General features: G+C 47.5%; 1 protein-coding gene across 1 annotated transcript; it reads left to right on the top strand.

The window, feature by feature from the left end:
- Positions 1-9,450: 9,450 nt before the first annotated feature.
- Positions 9,451-10,922, top strand: LOC119278123 (CRIB domain-containing protein RIC4-like). Its single transcript, XM_037559482.1, has 2 exons — positions 9,451-10,017; positions 10,110-10,922. The coding sequence occupies exons 1-2, from the start codon at positions 9,906-9,908 to the stop codon at positions 10,604-10,606; spliced, it is 609 nt and encodes a 202-aa protein (XP_037415379.1). The 5' UTR covers positions 9,451-9,905; the 3' UTR covers positions 10,607-10,922.
- Positions 10,923-18,101: the final 7,179 nt, after the last annotated feature.

Raw genomic sequence — 18,101 nt, 5'->3', positions numbered from 1 at the left:
GGGCGGAGCTCGCCCGCGCCCGCCGGGGCTTGGCCGGGGCGGAGCTCGCCCGCGCTCGCCGGGGCGTGTCAGGGACGGCCCGCGCCCGTGCCCGCCTCTGCGTGGCCTGGCATGCACCAGCAGCCGGACGGGCATGCTCGGCACCATGGTCCGGGGCGCCACAGCACCGCGCCCAGGTCTTCTCGGCGGCGTCGAACGTGACGGCGGGGCAGGGAGCACGTTGTCGAGCTGCGGTGCCGCCACGCGTCCTCGAAATGCGTCTTGGGTGGGGGGCGGCTGGGAAAAATTTCGTCCCACGGTCAAAATCTTCGCAGGCAGCCCCCCAGGCGGCGAAAAAAACGCCTCCTGGGGAGGCCAACGGATGGAGATGCCCTTACCCACGAGGTGCTGCAGATGAATCTTCCTCAACCGATGGACCGAGAGGGGTAGGCCGAGATAGCGCATGGGGACGGTGGAGCGAGCTGCAGGGAAGCATGAAGGACATCGTCAAGGTCGATTTTGGAGCCTCAAATTGGAGCCACCATGGTTTTTCCCAGATTTGTCACGAGGCCAGTGACCTCCCCAAAGCCCACAAGGAGGGAAGTAAGCTGCTGGATATCAATTTGTTCGGAATAAGAAACAATGCGGAGAATGGATGTAAATTTTGGAACAGTTGTGACTTGTGACAGATCGACAGAGAGCGTATGGTGTCATTGTTCTTGTTCGGACGCACATTAATTCGCATATGAAAAACCAAACAGCAATCAGTGCAGCTTTGGATCACTCGATCTACTCTGGTTTGTTTATGGCTTGGTAGGAGCAACTGCGCGCTTGTGATTCTTAGTTTAATTTCACTGTCTGTCTGGAAGACTTCCTTGGATTGTTATGTTCATAACAGTGTATTCATGTCAGTGTCAGTTGCGATCATGATAAGTCGATGGCTAAACTCACTGCAGCTACATTTTTTTCCAACGAGACATGACCAATCATCTTGCGCACTTCTGTTTTGATGGGGTGTTGACGTCTTGTGTTTTTTTTTCTTTTGAGAAAGACGTCTTGTGTATTTGACCATGCTATAAGGGCGTGTTTGGTTGCAGTCTTGAACAGTACCCGCGTTACATACACATCTCAACCCAGCCCAACTCTGGAAAAACAGCCTCATATGCGACATCTGCAAATTGTTTGGTTGACTGCATATGGACTTCCTGCATTAGGGGATCAACTTTGGCATGTTGTTTGGTCGCCTGCATTGTCTCGGCGCATAGAACTACACGCTATTTGGTTGCCCGCATGGGGTATGAGTAAGAGCTAGCACTCGCACTTAGCACACAGGGTTAAGAGCTAGCAGAGGAAGGGGGAGAAGAAATGCAGTGTGCGCCGGACCATGACGACTGCGATGGACAGTGATCGTGGCGCCGTATCCAACATGACGAGCACGGAGTCATGGGCGAGCGACCCCGTCGGCGAACTAGTTGGAGTGCTCGCGCGAAGACAATGGACAGAGGAGGAGAAATGCGGTGCTCACACCATGGCATCGTCAGTGTAGTAGGACGAGAGAGAGGAGCTGAGATGATCGATGCCGAAAATGACTCCCGTGTAGTAGGACGAGAAAGAGAAGGTCAGGAGGAGGCCAAGATGATCGACCCCGTCGGTGGCAGAGAACAGAGGAGAAGAACCCCGTCATTGTGCGCGCCATGGTGGCTTAACTGCAGTAGAATCATGGAGAGAAGGCCGAGATGAACGACGGCGACGATGACGCTACCACAGCAAGACGCCAGATAGGAGATCAAGAGAAACCACGCCGGCTAGAGGAATAATTGAGCAGTGTCTTAAATCATAGCACACATATCCATATGTACAGCCATGAGAAATATATAGATCTTCTCGTCTACGATCGTCGAGGCAGAAAACTTGCAACACGAATGTTGTGTAGAATTGCGAGATTAGGCTGCTGGTCAAAGAAAATTTCAAACAGTTGATCGTGCGCGACGAATCTGACAAAATCCATCCGAAACAGCTTCAAATTGGAACAAGAAATTGAGCATGTATGGTAGACGAAACTACAAACCGATCGTCTGAATAGACCGTAGCATCGATGTGCATCTTTTTCGTGTAGAGCTTACCACGAATCGAAGCATCGTTGTGTAGATTAGAGGGGCATGGAAGAGAGGAGATTAGAGAGGAGCTTACTCCAGGTTGAAGAAGACACCACATAAACATCTCGCATCTCTCCCTTTTTCCTCGGGCAGGGGCCTGCTAGGTGCGCTTCCGCTCGGCCTGGCTCGAGAGAAACTGTCGATTGAGCGTTCCTAGCGAGCCAGGGCAGAGGTGCTTTAAGAAGCGTGCGATGCAGGCCCAATAGTATATGCGGGCTACCGAGCAGGCTGGATCCTTCCCGCGCAGGCTTGGTCGAGGTATATGCAGGCAACCAAACACGTCTCAAGTGACCGTGAGGGAGGATGTATGTAGATCGTGCATGTGTGCATTGTACAAGTCATTGTTAAAAAATATATTTATCCGTAGAAGACACTAGAACTACGAAACTACTTATATCAAAAGCATCTACTGAAAGGGGGGAAAGTTGGTTGTTGTTGGTCATATCTCGTTGCATGGGCTGCCCTGGTCAAATTAGGTTGCCGTTGGAAGACTTCTTGTCACCTGTCCTGTTAATTGTTATGGTGTCTGGGTGGTAGCAAAACTTCTACTGTATGTTGTTGGTTGTTAACGTTGTCAACAGCATATCTTCTTTTTTGTACTCCCTCCGTCCCAAAATTTTTGTCGGGAAAATGGATATATCTAGACGTATTTTAGTTCTAGACACATCCATTTTTCCGACAAGTAATTCCGGACGGAGGGAGTATTATTTTTGGCTTTTGGGTCTGTAACAAATTAATTCCGTCATGTTTACATGTTTACAGTGGAACCCGGCTCTACTTTGGAGGCGTATGAAAAAAAAGGACTACAAAACTATATATTACCCCGCCCCAAAAATCTTTTCTTACATTTATCTAGATACAGATGTATCTAACACTAAAACATGTCTAGATACATCCGTATCTAGTCAAATGTAAGTCAAACTTTTTGGGATGGAGGGGGTATGATACTAAACTAAAGCAAAATGTTCCCGCAAAGAAAAAAGCTAAAGCAAAATGGTGCACAAAATCTTCAATGGTGTGTTTAGCGCATGGTTAATCTTTTTTTGGCTAATATGAACCTCCATTATATTTAGGAAAGTGGGGAAAACTCTCACATCAAACTACAGGCATTACAATAAATATCAGCACACACACAAAAAGATTACAATCTCTCCAGTGAAGCACACGGAGCACATAAACATGACACATGGACATTGGACATGAATATCCAACATGCAACTTCAAGGGTAAAATGGTCACACATTTCAAAACAATGTTTTTGACATTTAAAAAAATGTTTATACAATGTAAAAAAATGTTTTACTAATTAAAATAATGCTTTGTACCATAAAAATAATGTATGTGACATTAAAAAAACGTTCACACATTCCTGAAAATTGTTTCGGACATTTAAAAAAAAGTATGCAATGCAAAAATATGGTCACAAACTTAAAATTATATTTATACAATGTTGGTGAAATTATAAAAAAAAATGTCTACAATGTAAGAAAATGTTCCGGGTAGTGTCAACCTTTTTATTTCATTTAAAACAATGTACAAACTATATTTGGAATATGTTACCATGTATTCAGAAAAGTGTTATGAACATGTAATTTAGAAAAATGAACACCGCGTATTTGAAAAATGTCCAACGTGTATCAAAACTATGTTTCAAATGTGCGCTGGAAATATGCAATGTGCACTGAGAAAAAGTATACCTGTGTTATAAAAAATAAAAACAGAAAAAGTAAGAAAAATAGAAAACAAAGAAAACCAAAGTATTAAAAAACATTTGAAAAATATGTTGAATAAGTATTAAAAAAATTGAACAAGTATTTGAAAATATTGGAAAAGTAATAAACAATGTTAACAAGTATTAAAAATGTTAAAAGAGTTTTCAAATGTTGAACAAGTATTTGAAAAAATGTTGAGTAAGTACTGAAAATTTTCAACAACTATTTGAAAAATGTTGAATACTTAATAAAAAAATGTTGAACGAGTATATGAAAAATGTTGAACAAGTATTTGAAATGTTGAACAAGTATTTGAAAAATGTTGAATAAGTATTTAAAAAATGTTAATCATTTATATAAAAATCTTGAAGAAGTATTTTAAAAATGTTGATAACGTATATAAGAATGTAGAATGTAAGAAAAAAGGAAAAATGAAAACCGAAAAATAAACATAATAATCCAAAAAATTGAAAGAAAATGAAGAAACAAATGAAAAAACCCGCGGAAAGAGAATAAAAACCGGAGAAGAAAAAACCAAATAAAACAAAAAAGGAAAAATCCCGAAGAAGACCACCCGTGAGTTTTAAGTAGGGTGCGTCCCTAGTTATTTCCACGAAATGGTCTTTGGTGGGGTTGCTAGCTCAACAGGTGATCCTGCTGGAGAGCGCAGGGTTTGACTCCTCCTTCTCGCAATTCCAGTTTCTTTTTACGACTACATGCTGCCAGTTCGATCGCTTAAGGCCATAAATAGTCGCCGCGAGCCAGAACGAAGAGAACTGACACAGGCACCGAGCATTCGCCCTAAAATGCGCCGGCCCGGTATTGTCACCCATAGGCGATTCCTATTCGGAACCGGTTCCCGCAACATATAACTCCGGTGATGAAAGCGTGTTTTTTTTTGTGGAACTGAAAGGGCGCGGCTATACATCGGTTATTGCGAATGTCGCGTTGACTTGGCCCGGTTCACGTAACCAGTACAGACTCACTTACGCATGAAGCTGGCCGTTGAGCTGAACGTGTGCTGTTATTTTAGTGGAGTGTTAATGTTGGCAGCACTAGTAGCTCATAGAGTTGATTCGCGTGTACATGAATGCCTAAAAAAAGTTGCCTATGTATGCGATCTTTCTCTAGAAAAATAAGTTAGATAAAGGTTTTTGTACAACATGGTGAAAACTTTGTATGTACATATATTCCAAAAGTTAAAATTATTGAAAAATCTTAAAAATCATGAACTTGAAATATTTTAACGTGGTATAAAAAGATTGTTAGAATAGTTTTATAAAAATGGTGAAAAAATTCCAAAAAATATTCACCCATTTGAAAAAATGTTCATGACATATTTATAAATGTTTATACAATGTAAAACAAATTCTTGTATTTAAAACAAAACTGCTTATACCATTCTAAAAAATGTTCACGTGTTTTAGATAATATGTCCACGAAATATTTTAAAATGTTTATAGAATATAGAAAATGTGTAGCTTTAAAAATCCTTGTTATCATTAACAAATGTTTCAACATGTATTTGAATATTTTTTACATGTATTCAAAAAAAGTTTGAAAACATGTTTCATATGTATAAGAAAAAATTACAATATTTATGCAGAAAAGTAGACACCAAAACATCTTTTTTTAAATAATGTTAGTCATTTATTTAAAAAATGTTAAACATGTATAAAAATATGTTTATTATGTATACCAATAATGCATAATGTGTTTGAAAAAGAGACATCAATACATATAATGTAGAAAAGGTAATCATGTGTGTGAAAAATGTTAAATGTGTATAAAAAATGTTTTTGCCATATATAAAAAATGTTCAATGTGTATAAAAAAAGTCCGTTAAAGAAACTCTGAAAACAGAATCCTAAAATTAAACCATAAAGAAAACACATAGATGAAAAAACTTATGAAAACCAATGAAAAAATTAAGAAAAACAGAGAAAAGAGAATAATTAAATGAAAAGCGGCGAGAAACGTAAAGAAAACACATAAAAAGGAAAATAAAAAATTGCTAAAACCATAAAGAGGAAAGCATAATAAGGACAGAAAAATCAATGAAAACTTGACCGGTCCAACCAGTGTACAAACGGAAGAAGAGGAAAACAGCAACCGAGCGAGCGAACGCAGCGAGCAAATGAGCAAAACGTGCTAATAGGACTGCCCATACGTGTGGACGCGAGAGCTACATCTCGCTTTTGTTGGGATATAGGTCTGGTGTTTATGAAAGGCCGTTTTTAATAATAAATCCATGAAACCTTTCTTTGGAGGTAAAAGATAGGCTATCAACCCCTCTAATTAGGTCTTGGGACGTTGTTCGCATCCTCTCCACCAAATCAGAGATCATAGTCTCATAACGCAGAACATTTTTCGCTAAAAGAATTCTTCACTAACACATCAGCAACTTCATTTGCTTCTCGGAGACATTGAGCATATGATATCTTTGCAAAATCCGGGGCTAGCTCCTTGTATTCGAGCACTATAGCAACATCAGAACCCACATGGTCGCCGCCTGGCGGAATTGCCTCCATTGCAAACCTGTTGTCAGATTCTATCATCAACTTGTTACACCTGATTCTTCCTACTAAGTATAATCCATTTCTGGTTGTTGTTATCTCTGCCGATCAAGACAGTTGATATGTGGAAGGAATCAATTAGCAGCAGCTATAGAGTTACCTTTTCCGTCACAAGCAATCGCGCCTATACGAAAGTGTTTCATACTGGAACATCGCATCTACATTAATATACCAAGAAGCTACCATGATCAATTATGTTATAGGTAATCCGTCTAGGACCTAATGGTTCCCGGCCAAGATCTCCATTGTCACAGAATCCGATTGATCCTCCTTTACTACATCAGTTATCATTTCATGTAATTCCAACTCAGTCCACACATCCGTAGCTCGACTGCCGCAAAATAAAGTGTGTTGGATGTCCTCAAGTCCAACGTGACACATCAAACATCGGGGAATTAGTGAAATATGGCTATCTTCTAGGATACCAAAGCAGGGGAGTGACCCATTTAGAACTTTCCATGCAAAGTGTTTATTTTTTCCCCGGGATTCTGAGGTTTCGTACTTCCTTCATTATACTATTTATATGCATGTTACCTTGTCCATCAGAACGAGCTAGGCACTGGCCATGTTGGTGCTCAAACTCCCGGTGATATGCGGACCAAGTAGAAAACGTCCCAGACTTCATATAAAACTATGCCACAAAGTCCTCCATCATATGAACACTGAGGGGGGTTTGTAACATTCTATAGGAATCCACTTGAGATAAAACATCCCTTATCAAACCTTCATCCTACTGACCTGTATGTGGATTAATGAGTCCTTCCACACATGTAAGCATTGTTGCACCTCTAGGAGTAATGACTTTTCGTGATGGGCTAGATGAAATCCAAGGGTCTTGTATATGTGCACCCGAACCAACTCTCCATATACAACCCCTTTTAAATGTTTGTATTCCTGCAACAACACTCTGCCAGGTGTATGACGATCCCTTCTTCGGGCCAGCCCCTAAGATATTACCATCGGGGTAGTATTTAGCACTCAAGACATGTGCACATAAAGAATCCGGGTCCTGGATTAGTCGCCAACACTGTTTTGCTAACATAGCAAGGTTAAAACTGAGAATGTCTCTAAACCCCAAGCCCCCTTTCTTATTCGGAATGCACGTTTTCCACCATGTGAACCGATACATTTTCTTCTTTTCCTCATTTGCCCCACCAAAATCCTTTCATTTCATCTATGATTACCTTACAAATTTCTTTAGGCAACCTAAACATTGACATATAGCATAGGAGGGAATAGCTTGTGCTACACATTTCAGTAATATCTCCTTTCACGGCATAGATAGAATCTTCTTCCTTTCAGCCCTTGAGCCTTTGACACACACGATCAATAATATGTGGCCAATATATGTTTAAGGGTACTTGTACATTGTGTATTTGCCTTCATCAAAATTAGCGAGTCTGTCTGCAAAGAGAAGATGAGAAATAGTTGGAGCACCCCTGCTCACCTTTATACCATCTAGGTTCTCCATCTCCTCCCCACTCAAAGGAAACTAGAGAATTCGCTAAAAAAGGAAACAAGAGAATGAAATTGTCATATGATCAGACTATTTCCCTAAAATAGAAAAGGGTATGGCTAGGTCTTGGTCGATAAAAAAATAAAGAAAAAACGGAACAGAACATTTTGCACATATCTCAAGAATATAACACCAACTAAGACTTAACGAAGTCAGCGGTGCTATGTAGCAATTTGGTAATGAAGTCTAGTCAACTAAGAGTTAGCAAGACTGAATAAGGCTGGTTGTAATGGGAGTATCATAGCTAGTATCATGCATGCCAACTAGACAACTTTGATGAGGTGGCATAATGAAGTAAGAGAGAGTTGAGTATCATATCATGATACCATATCATAATAAATGCTATAATAGTATGTGTCATGCATGACAATAAATAAAGTCATCTATGATACTATCATATGATACTATGCATTAGAGAGGTAGTATCATACACTAGTATCTAATGCTACAATAGTATGTGTCATGCATGGCAATAAATAAAGTCATCTATGATACTACCATATGATACTATGCATTAGAAAGGTAGTATCATACACTAGTATCATATGCATGATACTAACTTATGATACTACCCATTACAACCAGCCTAAGAAAACAGAAGTTCAGACTTAATTTGTTGGGCAGCTCGGACATCTACGTCATCGTGCAATAACTAGTACTAGTACTATGTTATTTGATGGTTTTGACTTCTTTTATTTCAATGAAATGATACGCGAGTTTTAAGCATTCGTGAAAAGCTGCTGCTGAACCTACTGCCGGTCGTTTATGCTGCCATATCCAATACCAATCCAGAACATCGCATACACGCAGACGACAACGGCAAAGTGCGGCGCGCAGTACTTGTGCACAGTCATTCTCCCTGAAAAGTTGAGCTGGATATTCTACGTTACCACTATACACGACACGAGCAGGTGAGGCGGCGGGTACGCACGCACGTCCGCCAATTGCCAGCCGAGTTGAGTCGTGGCAGCCGCCAACGGCCGAGCGAGCACCTTGCTGGCACGATGGACGGGCGTACGCCAATACGGCTCAACAGCACCAGAAGCGTACATACATACCACATACGTGCATACCAGTACATACTGGCACTCTGCGTACACCGCGTGTCGACAGCGTAGCGAGGCCCACATCCACGGAGTGGGGATGAGAGGGACAGAGAGGGATTAGGAGTGGTGGGCACCGATGACAGACGGAGAGGGAAGCAGTTGGGCATTGGTACATGGAAACCAAAACAAACCAAACCAAACCAAACGCGGGTTGCAGCTTCAGGAATACTGTATGCCCCAAGCCCAACTGCCCTGCCGCCTCACCGAGACGCCGACCAGCCGCGCACCCACTCAATCACCCATCGGTCCATGGCACCATGCATTATCCGTCCATGCCATGTATGCGTTGCGTGCGTCTCGCTGTCACGTGTTGTACAAAAATAGTCCTGCCCCGGGCGGGGGTCGGGGTGGGGGTGGGTACGAAATTACCAACCATCCCAACCGACTCCCTCCCCCCCTGTTTTCTTCCTCCCCGACCCCCACCCCCACCGCGCCGAGCACCACAGCGTGTATGCATGCAGTGCACCGCTGTTGCCGCCGCTGCACCACGCCTCAATATAGCAGTCGCTATAGGCCACCGGCTACGCGTGGTACCAGCCCTAAAACTACCGCTACAAGTGGTATGGTATTCTACTATTCTCCCCACGCCGCAGGTCGCCGCTTGCCTTGCCTAGCCACTCTCTGCCCCTGCTGCTAGCGCGCTCCCGGCCGATACCAAACTCGGCAACCCGTGGGTGGGCGGCTCGGCTGCAGCAGCACTAGCAGTAGCACTATCGTCTCTGTCTCCTCCGCTCCTGCTCCAGTTAAGGCTACCTCGCCGCCCGCCCGCCTGCCTGCCTTCCTTCCTTGCTCGCGCGCTAGCCGGCTAGCCCCGGGGCCCGGCCGGACTGATTGGTTGGTTCTGGAAGCGGCCGCGCGCCATGGGCAGCAGGGAGCAGCAGCGCGGCCGCAGGGACCGCTTCATCGTCATCCCCTTCTCCGCCTGCCGCTCCGCCGCCAGCGTCGACGTCGTCCAGTCCAAGAAGCCCCAAGGTACGCGACCGCGCAGTGCTGTATATCGTTTTAGTTCTTGTTCGTTGGCTGATCGATTGGATGTTGGATTGGCGGCGACTGTACGTACGCAGGTGCTGGCGGTGGCGGCGAGGGGACGTCGTCGTCGGCGGCGCCGGGGATTAAGCCGGCCAAGGGGGAGTCGCTGTCGCTGGTGGCGCGGCTGCTGCGGGGGTTCAAGAACCTGTCCCACCAGATCTTCGCGGTGTACGACGAGGAGGACGAGGACGAGGAGGAGCCGGAGATGGTGATCGGGCTCCCCACGGACGTCAAGCACGTCGCGCACATCGGCTGGGACGGCAGCACCAGCACCACCTCCAGCGTCCGCTCCTGGAACCGCGCCGCCCCTCCTCCTGGCACCGCCGCTCCGGCCGCCGCGTCGGCGTCCACCTCAGCCTCAGCCTCAGCCTCCACCTCCTCCGCCGCTCCTCCACCGCCACAGGCGCAGCCTCCGGCGCTGTCCGCGCGGCAGTTCGAGCTCGCCATGGCCGCGCAGGCGTCCGCCGCGGCCACAGCCGCATCCGCGGCCGGCACCAGCGGCGCCCCCCGGCGCCACCACCACTACAGCTAGCGGCGACGTCACCAGTCGGGGGCGTGATTAAGCCGAGCCTGAATCTGGACGGCGGGTGGTGGGTCGTGCCGTCGTCACGAGCCCTTGTCTCTTGCTCCCCGAATTATCATCAGTTTCCCGTCAGAGCGAGCGATCCGTGTGTTCCCTTGTGTACGTACGTAGCCATGGCGCCATACTTTTTTCCCGGGGATTTTTTTGTTCGGTTCCTGCTTGTTTTACATACATGGTCACAACCGAATCCTGATACTACTGTAACCGGAGCACTATTTTACTCACTAAACTTTGGCCGGTGCCCCTCGTCGTCGCGCCACCTTTTTCTCGGTCGCCTCGGTGGTTCTCGGTGGCACGTGAACCCGCCGCTCGCGCCGGCGCGCTCCAGCGTCGCCGGTTCGGCCTTTTCCTCTCGGTTTCGATCGCCGTGACCGGCCGGCGGCCCGGCACGGCGCGCCCCATAAACTCTCACTCCGGCCTGGCGTACGCGTGTGCGCGCTCACGTACGTCGTGATCAATGGGTTGTCGACGCACTGCACCCGTAGATGTCCCGTGGCCGGGTGCATGCACGCGCGGGGCGCCGATCGCCGGGGGAGCGTGCCCGCGCGCGGGCATGTGATACGGGCCGTTTGTTGCAGCTCGCGGAGACGACGGTCGCTGTCCTATCCATCTGTCGGGTTCGGCTGCTAGCGCGATACGGCGGGCTCTGCTATCGAGCAAGCTGGCTGGATGGGATATCATAATATCATCGACTCACGAGCAGGGGAAGCGAAATCCTCGCCGCTGTGAGCGAATCCATGTCCACTTTTCACAGTGCGCAGGCTGCAAGCACAACAAGGTTTGTTGTTCGTCCTGGTCATGAGTTGGTGCGGTACTGCGTGTGTCACGTCAACCACTGACTGGCGTGCGCAAATCTTTTCCCCTACTTCTCCTCCTCCCCACCGGCTCCTAGACCACCAACAATGGTTGTTTATCGGATAAGGAGGATCTTCCCCACTGACCCCGAGCCAGGACTACGATGGTTGTTTAGGGTTAGGGCATCTCCAATCACGGATCCACAAACCTCCTCCATGCGTGCGGACCACGCTGTTCGGCCGGTGAAAGTCATCCAACGCGGGTCTGTAACGGTCTGTGGCGTAGTTCGGATACGATTTCTTTCGCAAACCGAAGACAAACGTGTGGGGTCTCTGCGGGAGTCCGGATCGATCCCGCACTCGCTTCTGGCTGCCGCCTGGCAGAGCCGCCGTGCCAAGTAGATTGAGGCTGGCTTGGCGGCCAGCTAGCCCGAGGTCGAGAACGACACCACGATGCAGACGGGCTCCAACGACACCACCCCACTCCCGCGTCTCCTGTGCACGTCGGCTTCACCATGGAGCAGGCGCAGACGCACTACTACGCCGCCATGGTGCAACCTGCACCGGCGCCTTTGACGCACTACTACGCCGCCATGGCGGAGGTGAACCCGCCGCTCGCGCCGGCGCGCTCCAGCGTCGCCGGTTCAGCCTTTTTCCTCCGCTCCGATCGCCGCGACCGGCCGGCGGCCCGGCACTGCGTGTGTCACGTCAACCACTGACTGGCGTGCGCAAATCTTTTCCCCTACTTCTCCTCCTTCCCCTCCCCACCGGCTCCTAGACCACCAACAATGGTTGTTTATCGGATAAGGAGGATCTTCCCCACTGACCCCAAGCCAGGACTACGGGTTGTTTAGGGCATCTCCTTAACGTGTTTGGTTGGGGTAATTAGAGACAGTGAATGAAAATTGAAGGGGTACGAGAATTCAAATCTACCTAAATACTAACGCCCAAGGATCAACGCCCGTTTGTGTTTGCACGAATTTTGGCATGTTTTGCCAGATTTTTTTATGCCACGTAGGACTGGGCTGGTGTGTGGGCATTCATTCGATCGCCAACACGTCCGTTTCATCACGTGGAGGGGCTGGTGTGTGGGTGTTTAACAGTTCGCCCACACGCCAGTTTTCACGCATGCATAGGGGCTGGTGTGTGGGTGTTTATCAGTTCGCCCACATGCCCGTCTCCTCTTCCACATCCAAAGCTGTCAGTTGTCATGTGTTTTGCTGGATACATGGGAACTGCCCTAGTATGCTTGTAAGCAGATGGCAACTCTCTCTTTACCCGAACATGTTATTTTGCCGAGTCTTTTTGTAGTGCTACATGGCAATTGCCTAGTGTTAGTAGGTGGCAACTCCTAAAGATACCACCGTCGCCCACACGCCCGTCTCCTCTCCCACACACAAAGCTGTCAGTTGCCATGTGTTCTGCAGGGTACATGGCAACTGCCCTAGTGTGCTTGTAAGTAGATGGCAACTCTCTCTTTACCCGAACATGTTATTTTGCCAAGTCTTTTTGTAGTGCTACATGGAAATTGCCTAGTGTTAGTAGGTGGCAACTCCTAAAGATACCACCGTCGCCCACACGTCCGTCTCCTCTCCCACACCAAAAGCTGTCAGTTGCCATGTGTTTTGCAAGATACATGGCAACTATCCTAGTGTGCTTGTAAGAAGATGGCAACTTTCTCTTTACTCGAACATGTTATTTTGTCATGTCTTTTTGTAGTGCTACATGGCAACTACCTAGTGTTAGTAGGTGGCAACTCCTAAAGTTTTTAAATCATGACAATTGTAGTACACCAGACTGAAAGGATCGAGAAGAGGTGTCTAGGGGGGGTGATTAGACACTAAGTACCAAAAGTTACAGTTTTTAACTTCTTTAAGTTGGAGTGGAGTTTAGGCACAAGTTTAACACTCACAATACATATCAAGCAAGCATGCAAAGAGCATATGAGCAACGGAAAGTAAAGCATGCAACTTGCAAGAATGTAAAGGGAAGGGATTGGAGGATTCAAACGCAATTGGAGACACATATGTTTTTGTCCTGGTTCCGATAGGTGGTGCTATCGTACATCCACGTTGATGGAGACTTCAACCCACGAAGGGTAACGGTTGCGCGAGTCCACGGAGGGCTCCACCCACGAAGGGTCCACAAAGAAGCAACCTTGTCTATCCCACCATGGCCGTAGCCCACAAAGGACTTGCCTCACTAGCGGTAGATCTTCACGAAGTAGGCGATCTCCTTGCCCTTACAAACTCCTTGGTTCAACTCCACAATCTTGTCGGAGGCTCCCAAGTGACACCTAGCCAATCTAGGAGACACCACTCTCCAAGAAGTAACAAATGGTGTGTTGGTGATGAACTCCTTGCTCTTGTGCTTCAAATGATAGTCTCCCCAACACTCAACTCTCTCTCACAGGATTTGGATTTGGTGGAAAGAAGATTTGAGTGGAAAGCAACTTGGGGAAGGCTAGAGATCAAGATTCATATGGTAGGAATGGAATATCTTTGCCTCAACACATGAGTAGGTGGTTCTCTCTCAGAAAATGTATGCTGGAAGTGTAGGTTCGTTCTGATGGCTCTCTCCATGAATGAAGAGGAGGTGGAGGGGTATATATAGCCTCCACACAAAATCTAACCGTTACACACAACTTGCCAAACTCGGTGAGACCGAATTGGTAAACTCGGTCAGACCGATTTAGTAAATCTAGTGACCGTTAGGATTTTCGGTGGGACCGACATGCAACTCGGTAGGACCGATATGGTTAGGGTTAGGGCATAACGTAATCTCGGTGAGACCGATTACACAAACTCGGTGGGTGTCGTGGTTCTAAGTCTCACAGTAGAATGGGGGGTAGGTATGGAGAGGCAAGATCCTAGCTATGGAGTAGTTGTACACACGAGTCTTTTACGAGTTCAGGCCCTTCTCTGAGGAAGTAATAGCCCTACGTCTCGGAGCCCGGAGGCGGTCGAATGGTTTATGTGTATATGAGTTACATGGGTGCGAACCCTTTACACTGAGGAGGGGGGTGGCTTATATAGAGTTCGCCAGACCCCTCTGGCCCTCAGTTATGCAGGGTTTAAAGTACATTAAGATAGGGGGTTACTGGTAACGCCCTTATAAAGTGCCATGAAGACTATTAAAGCTACTTAATGATAGACCGTTGCGTGCTGAGTGACTTTAGGTCTCCTGGCCATCGAGTGGTTAGCTTCATGGTCGAGTGGCTATCCTCATCGTCGAGTGTCCTTGAGTTAGTCGAGTGAAGTCCCTCTTGGTCGACTGGGAGGTAGCTTTGTCTAAGGATGTCCTTGGGTATGGTATCTTAGATAGGTCCATGGCCCTACCCTAGGTACATAACCTCATCATTAGCCCCCGAATGGATCGAGGTTCGAGTGAGGAAGGAGTTGATGATTTTCTCCGACCTATTTCCCGTGCTTTGATTATGTCGTATCCTGGATCATCGATTTTTCTTTCGGCGTTGGCATCAACTTTTATTTCAGTCGCCTTGATCCATTCTTGTCTTCTGTCGAGTGAACTTTTGAACTTCAGTGAACTTCCGAGCGACGGATCGCAGGAAAGATATCGTCTGACAGATTGATCTGCCGTTAGCGGATTTTGTGGGATCCGAATTTTGGGAAGCGCGCGAAGCGGGGCGGACCGCGGTACTCGGATGAGATAAGGCGTGGACGCCTCGATTTCCGTGTTGCCTTTTTCGCCACGTATCACGCGTGCGCGACTGTTTCGGGATGTGACAGGAGCGCCCGGGCCTACTTGTCATCCACTCGGAAGTGTCCTTATATAAAGCGCCGGGTGAGGGTTTTTGAACAGTGCTCTCCCATTCTTCCCTCCGCCCTCTTTGCCTTCGCCCGCTGCGCCCGCCCTCACCTCCGCTTACCCACTCCTCGCGTGCTTCATCGGCGACAATGGTGAAGGAGAAGACGGCGGCCTTGGAGCGCGCTAAGAAGGCGACGGCGACGGGGAAAGCAAAGGGGCGAGCGTCCACTCGGGGCGGATCTTCGTCAAGGTCCCGCCTGCCAAAAGGTTGGGTCCAAGGGGATTGGATCCGCTCGACCATCATCGAGGCAGATCTCAATGACCTAGCCAATGAAGGTCTGATCCCTCATGGGTCAGCAAGGCTTCCGGGGACCGAGTGTCAGACGCAGCCGCAGGAGGGTGAGTGTGTTCTCTTAGCCACTCATATAGACCGTGGATTTTCTCTGCCGCCGAGTGTTTTCTTTCGAGGGTTTCTGAATTTCTTTGGGGCACAACTCCACCATTTCACTCCCAACTCCATTGCCTATCTTGCTGCTTTTGTGTCCATGTGCGAGAACTTCCTGGGTTGTCGACCACACTGGGGTCTCTTTAAGCACATATTCACCTGTCGCTCACAGACGGTGTAAAAGGCGAGTCCGGATGATGAGAGGACTAATGTTATCCAGATGTGCGGGGGTCTTGGGATTCAGATGAGGAGCAAGAGTACTTTTCCGGCCATGACCCTTCCTGCGTCGGTTAGAGGGTGGCAGTCGACCTGGTTCTACTGCCAAGACCAGTCGATGCCGGGGCAGTCGACTGGTCTCCCTCCGTTCTCCATGGACCGAGCGGACAAACCCTCTTCTCTGAAGGTGCTCCCTGAGGAGAAACCTCAAGTAAAAATGTTGATGGAGCGTGTAGTTCAGCTCGTTCGGGATGGAGTGACGGGCATGGATCTTCTAGAGGTCTTCCTTAGACGGCGTATCCAGCCACTTCAGTATCGAGGCCACTCGATGTGGCTGTATTGCGGCACCGAAGACACCAGTCGGGCCCATCCAGAAGCAGTCGACGACGCCACACTGTAGAGGTGGATGGCTGTAATCACAGGGAATAAGTGAAGGAAATATGCCCTAGAGGCAATAATAAAGTTATTATTTATTCCCTTATTTCATGATAAATGTTTATTATTCATGCTAGAATTGTATTAACCGGAAACATGATACATGTGTGAATACATAGACAAACATATAGTCACTAGTATGCCTCTACTTGACTAGCTCATTAATTAAAGATGGTTATGTTTCCTAACCATAGACATGTGTTGTCATTTGATTAGTGGGATCACATCATTAGGAGAATGATGTGATTGACATGACCCATTCCGTTAGCCTAGCACTTGATCGTTTAGTATATTGCTATTGCTTTCTTCATGACTTATACATGTTCCTGTAACTATGAGATTATGCAACTCCCGTTTACCGGAGGAACACTTTGGGTACTACCAAACGTCACAACGTAACTGGGTGATTATAAAGGAGTACTACAAGTGTCTCCGAAGGTACATGTTGAGTTGGCGTATTTCGAGATTAGGTTTTGTCACTCCGATTGTCGGAGAGGTATCTCTGGGCCCTCTCGGTAATGCACATCACTATAAGCCTTGCAAGAAATGTGACTAATGAGTTAGTTGCAGGATGATGCATTACGTAACGAGTAAAGAGACTTGCCGGTAATGAGATTGAACTAGGTATTGGATATCGACGATCGAATCTCGGGCAAGTAACATACCGATGACAAAGGGAACAACGTATGTTGTTATGCGGTTTGACCGATAAAGATCTTCGTAGAATATGTGGGAGCCAATATGAGCATCCAGGTTCCGCTATTGGTTATTGACCGAGAATAGTTCTAGGTCATGTCTACATTGTTCTCGAACCCGTAGGGTCCGCACGCTTAAGGTTTCGATGACAGTTATATTATGAGTTTATGAGTTTTGATGTACCGAAGGAGTTCGGAGTCCCGGATGAGATCAGGGACATGACGAGGAGTCTCGAAATGGTCGAGACGTAAAGATCGATATATTGGACGACTATATTCGGAGTTCGGAGAGGTTCCGAGTGATTCGGGTATTTTTCGGAGTACCGGAGAGTTACGGGAATTCGCCGGGGAGTATATGGGCCTTATTGGGCCATACGGGAATAGAGGAGAGAGGCCGAAAGGAAGGAGGCGTGCAGCCCCCCTCTGGTCCGAATTGGACAAGGGGTGCGGCCCCCTTTTCCTTCCTCCTCTCCCCCTCTTTCCCCCTTCTCCTACTCCAACAAGGAAGGAGGGAGTCCTACTCCCGGTGGGAGTAGGACTCCCCTTGGCGCGCCCCTCCTAGGCCGGCCGCCCCCTCCTCCCTTGCTTCTTTATATACGGGGCAGGGGGACACCTCTAGACACAACAACAATTGATCCCTTGGATCTCTTAGCCGTGTGCGGTGCCCCCCTCCACCATAATCCACCTCGATAATATCGTAGCGGTGCTTAGGCAAAGCCCTGCATCGGTAGTACATCAAGATCGTCACCACGCCATCGTGCTGACGGAACTCTCCCTCGACACTCGGCTAGATCGGAGTTCGAGGGACGTCATCGAGCTGAACGTGTGCTAGAACTCGGAGGTGCCGTAGTTTCGGTGCTTGATCGGTCGGGCCTTGAAGATGTACGACTACATCAACCGCGTTGTTCTAACGCTTCCGCTTTCGGTCTACGAGGGTACGTGGACACACTCTCCCCTCTCGTTGCTATGCCAACACCATGATCTTGCGTGTGCGTAGGAATTTTTTTTGAAATTACTACGTTCCCCGACAATAAGGACAACCCTCGAGGGGCTAGGAGGATTCCCCCACTCGACTGCACCTACACACCGGA

This window comes from Triticum dicoccoides, chromosome 3B, assembly GCF_002162155.2.
Source record: "Triticum dicoccoides isolate Atlit2015 ecotype Zavitan chromosome 3B, WEW_v2.0, whole genome shotgun sequence".
Lineage (NCBI taxonomy): Eukaryota > Viridiplantae > Streptophyta > Magnoliopsida > Poales > Poaceae > Triticum > Triticum dicoccoides.
Note: the sequence above shows the minus strand (reverse complement) of the source record. Positions and strands in the feature narration are given on the sequence as shown.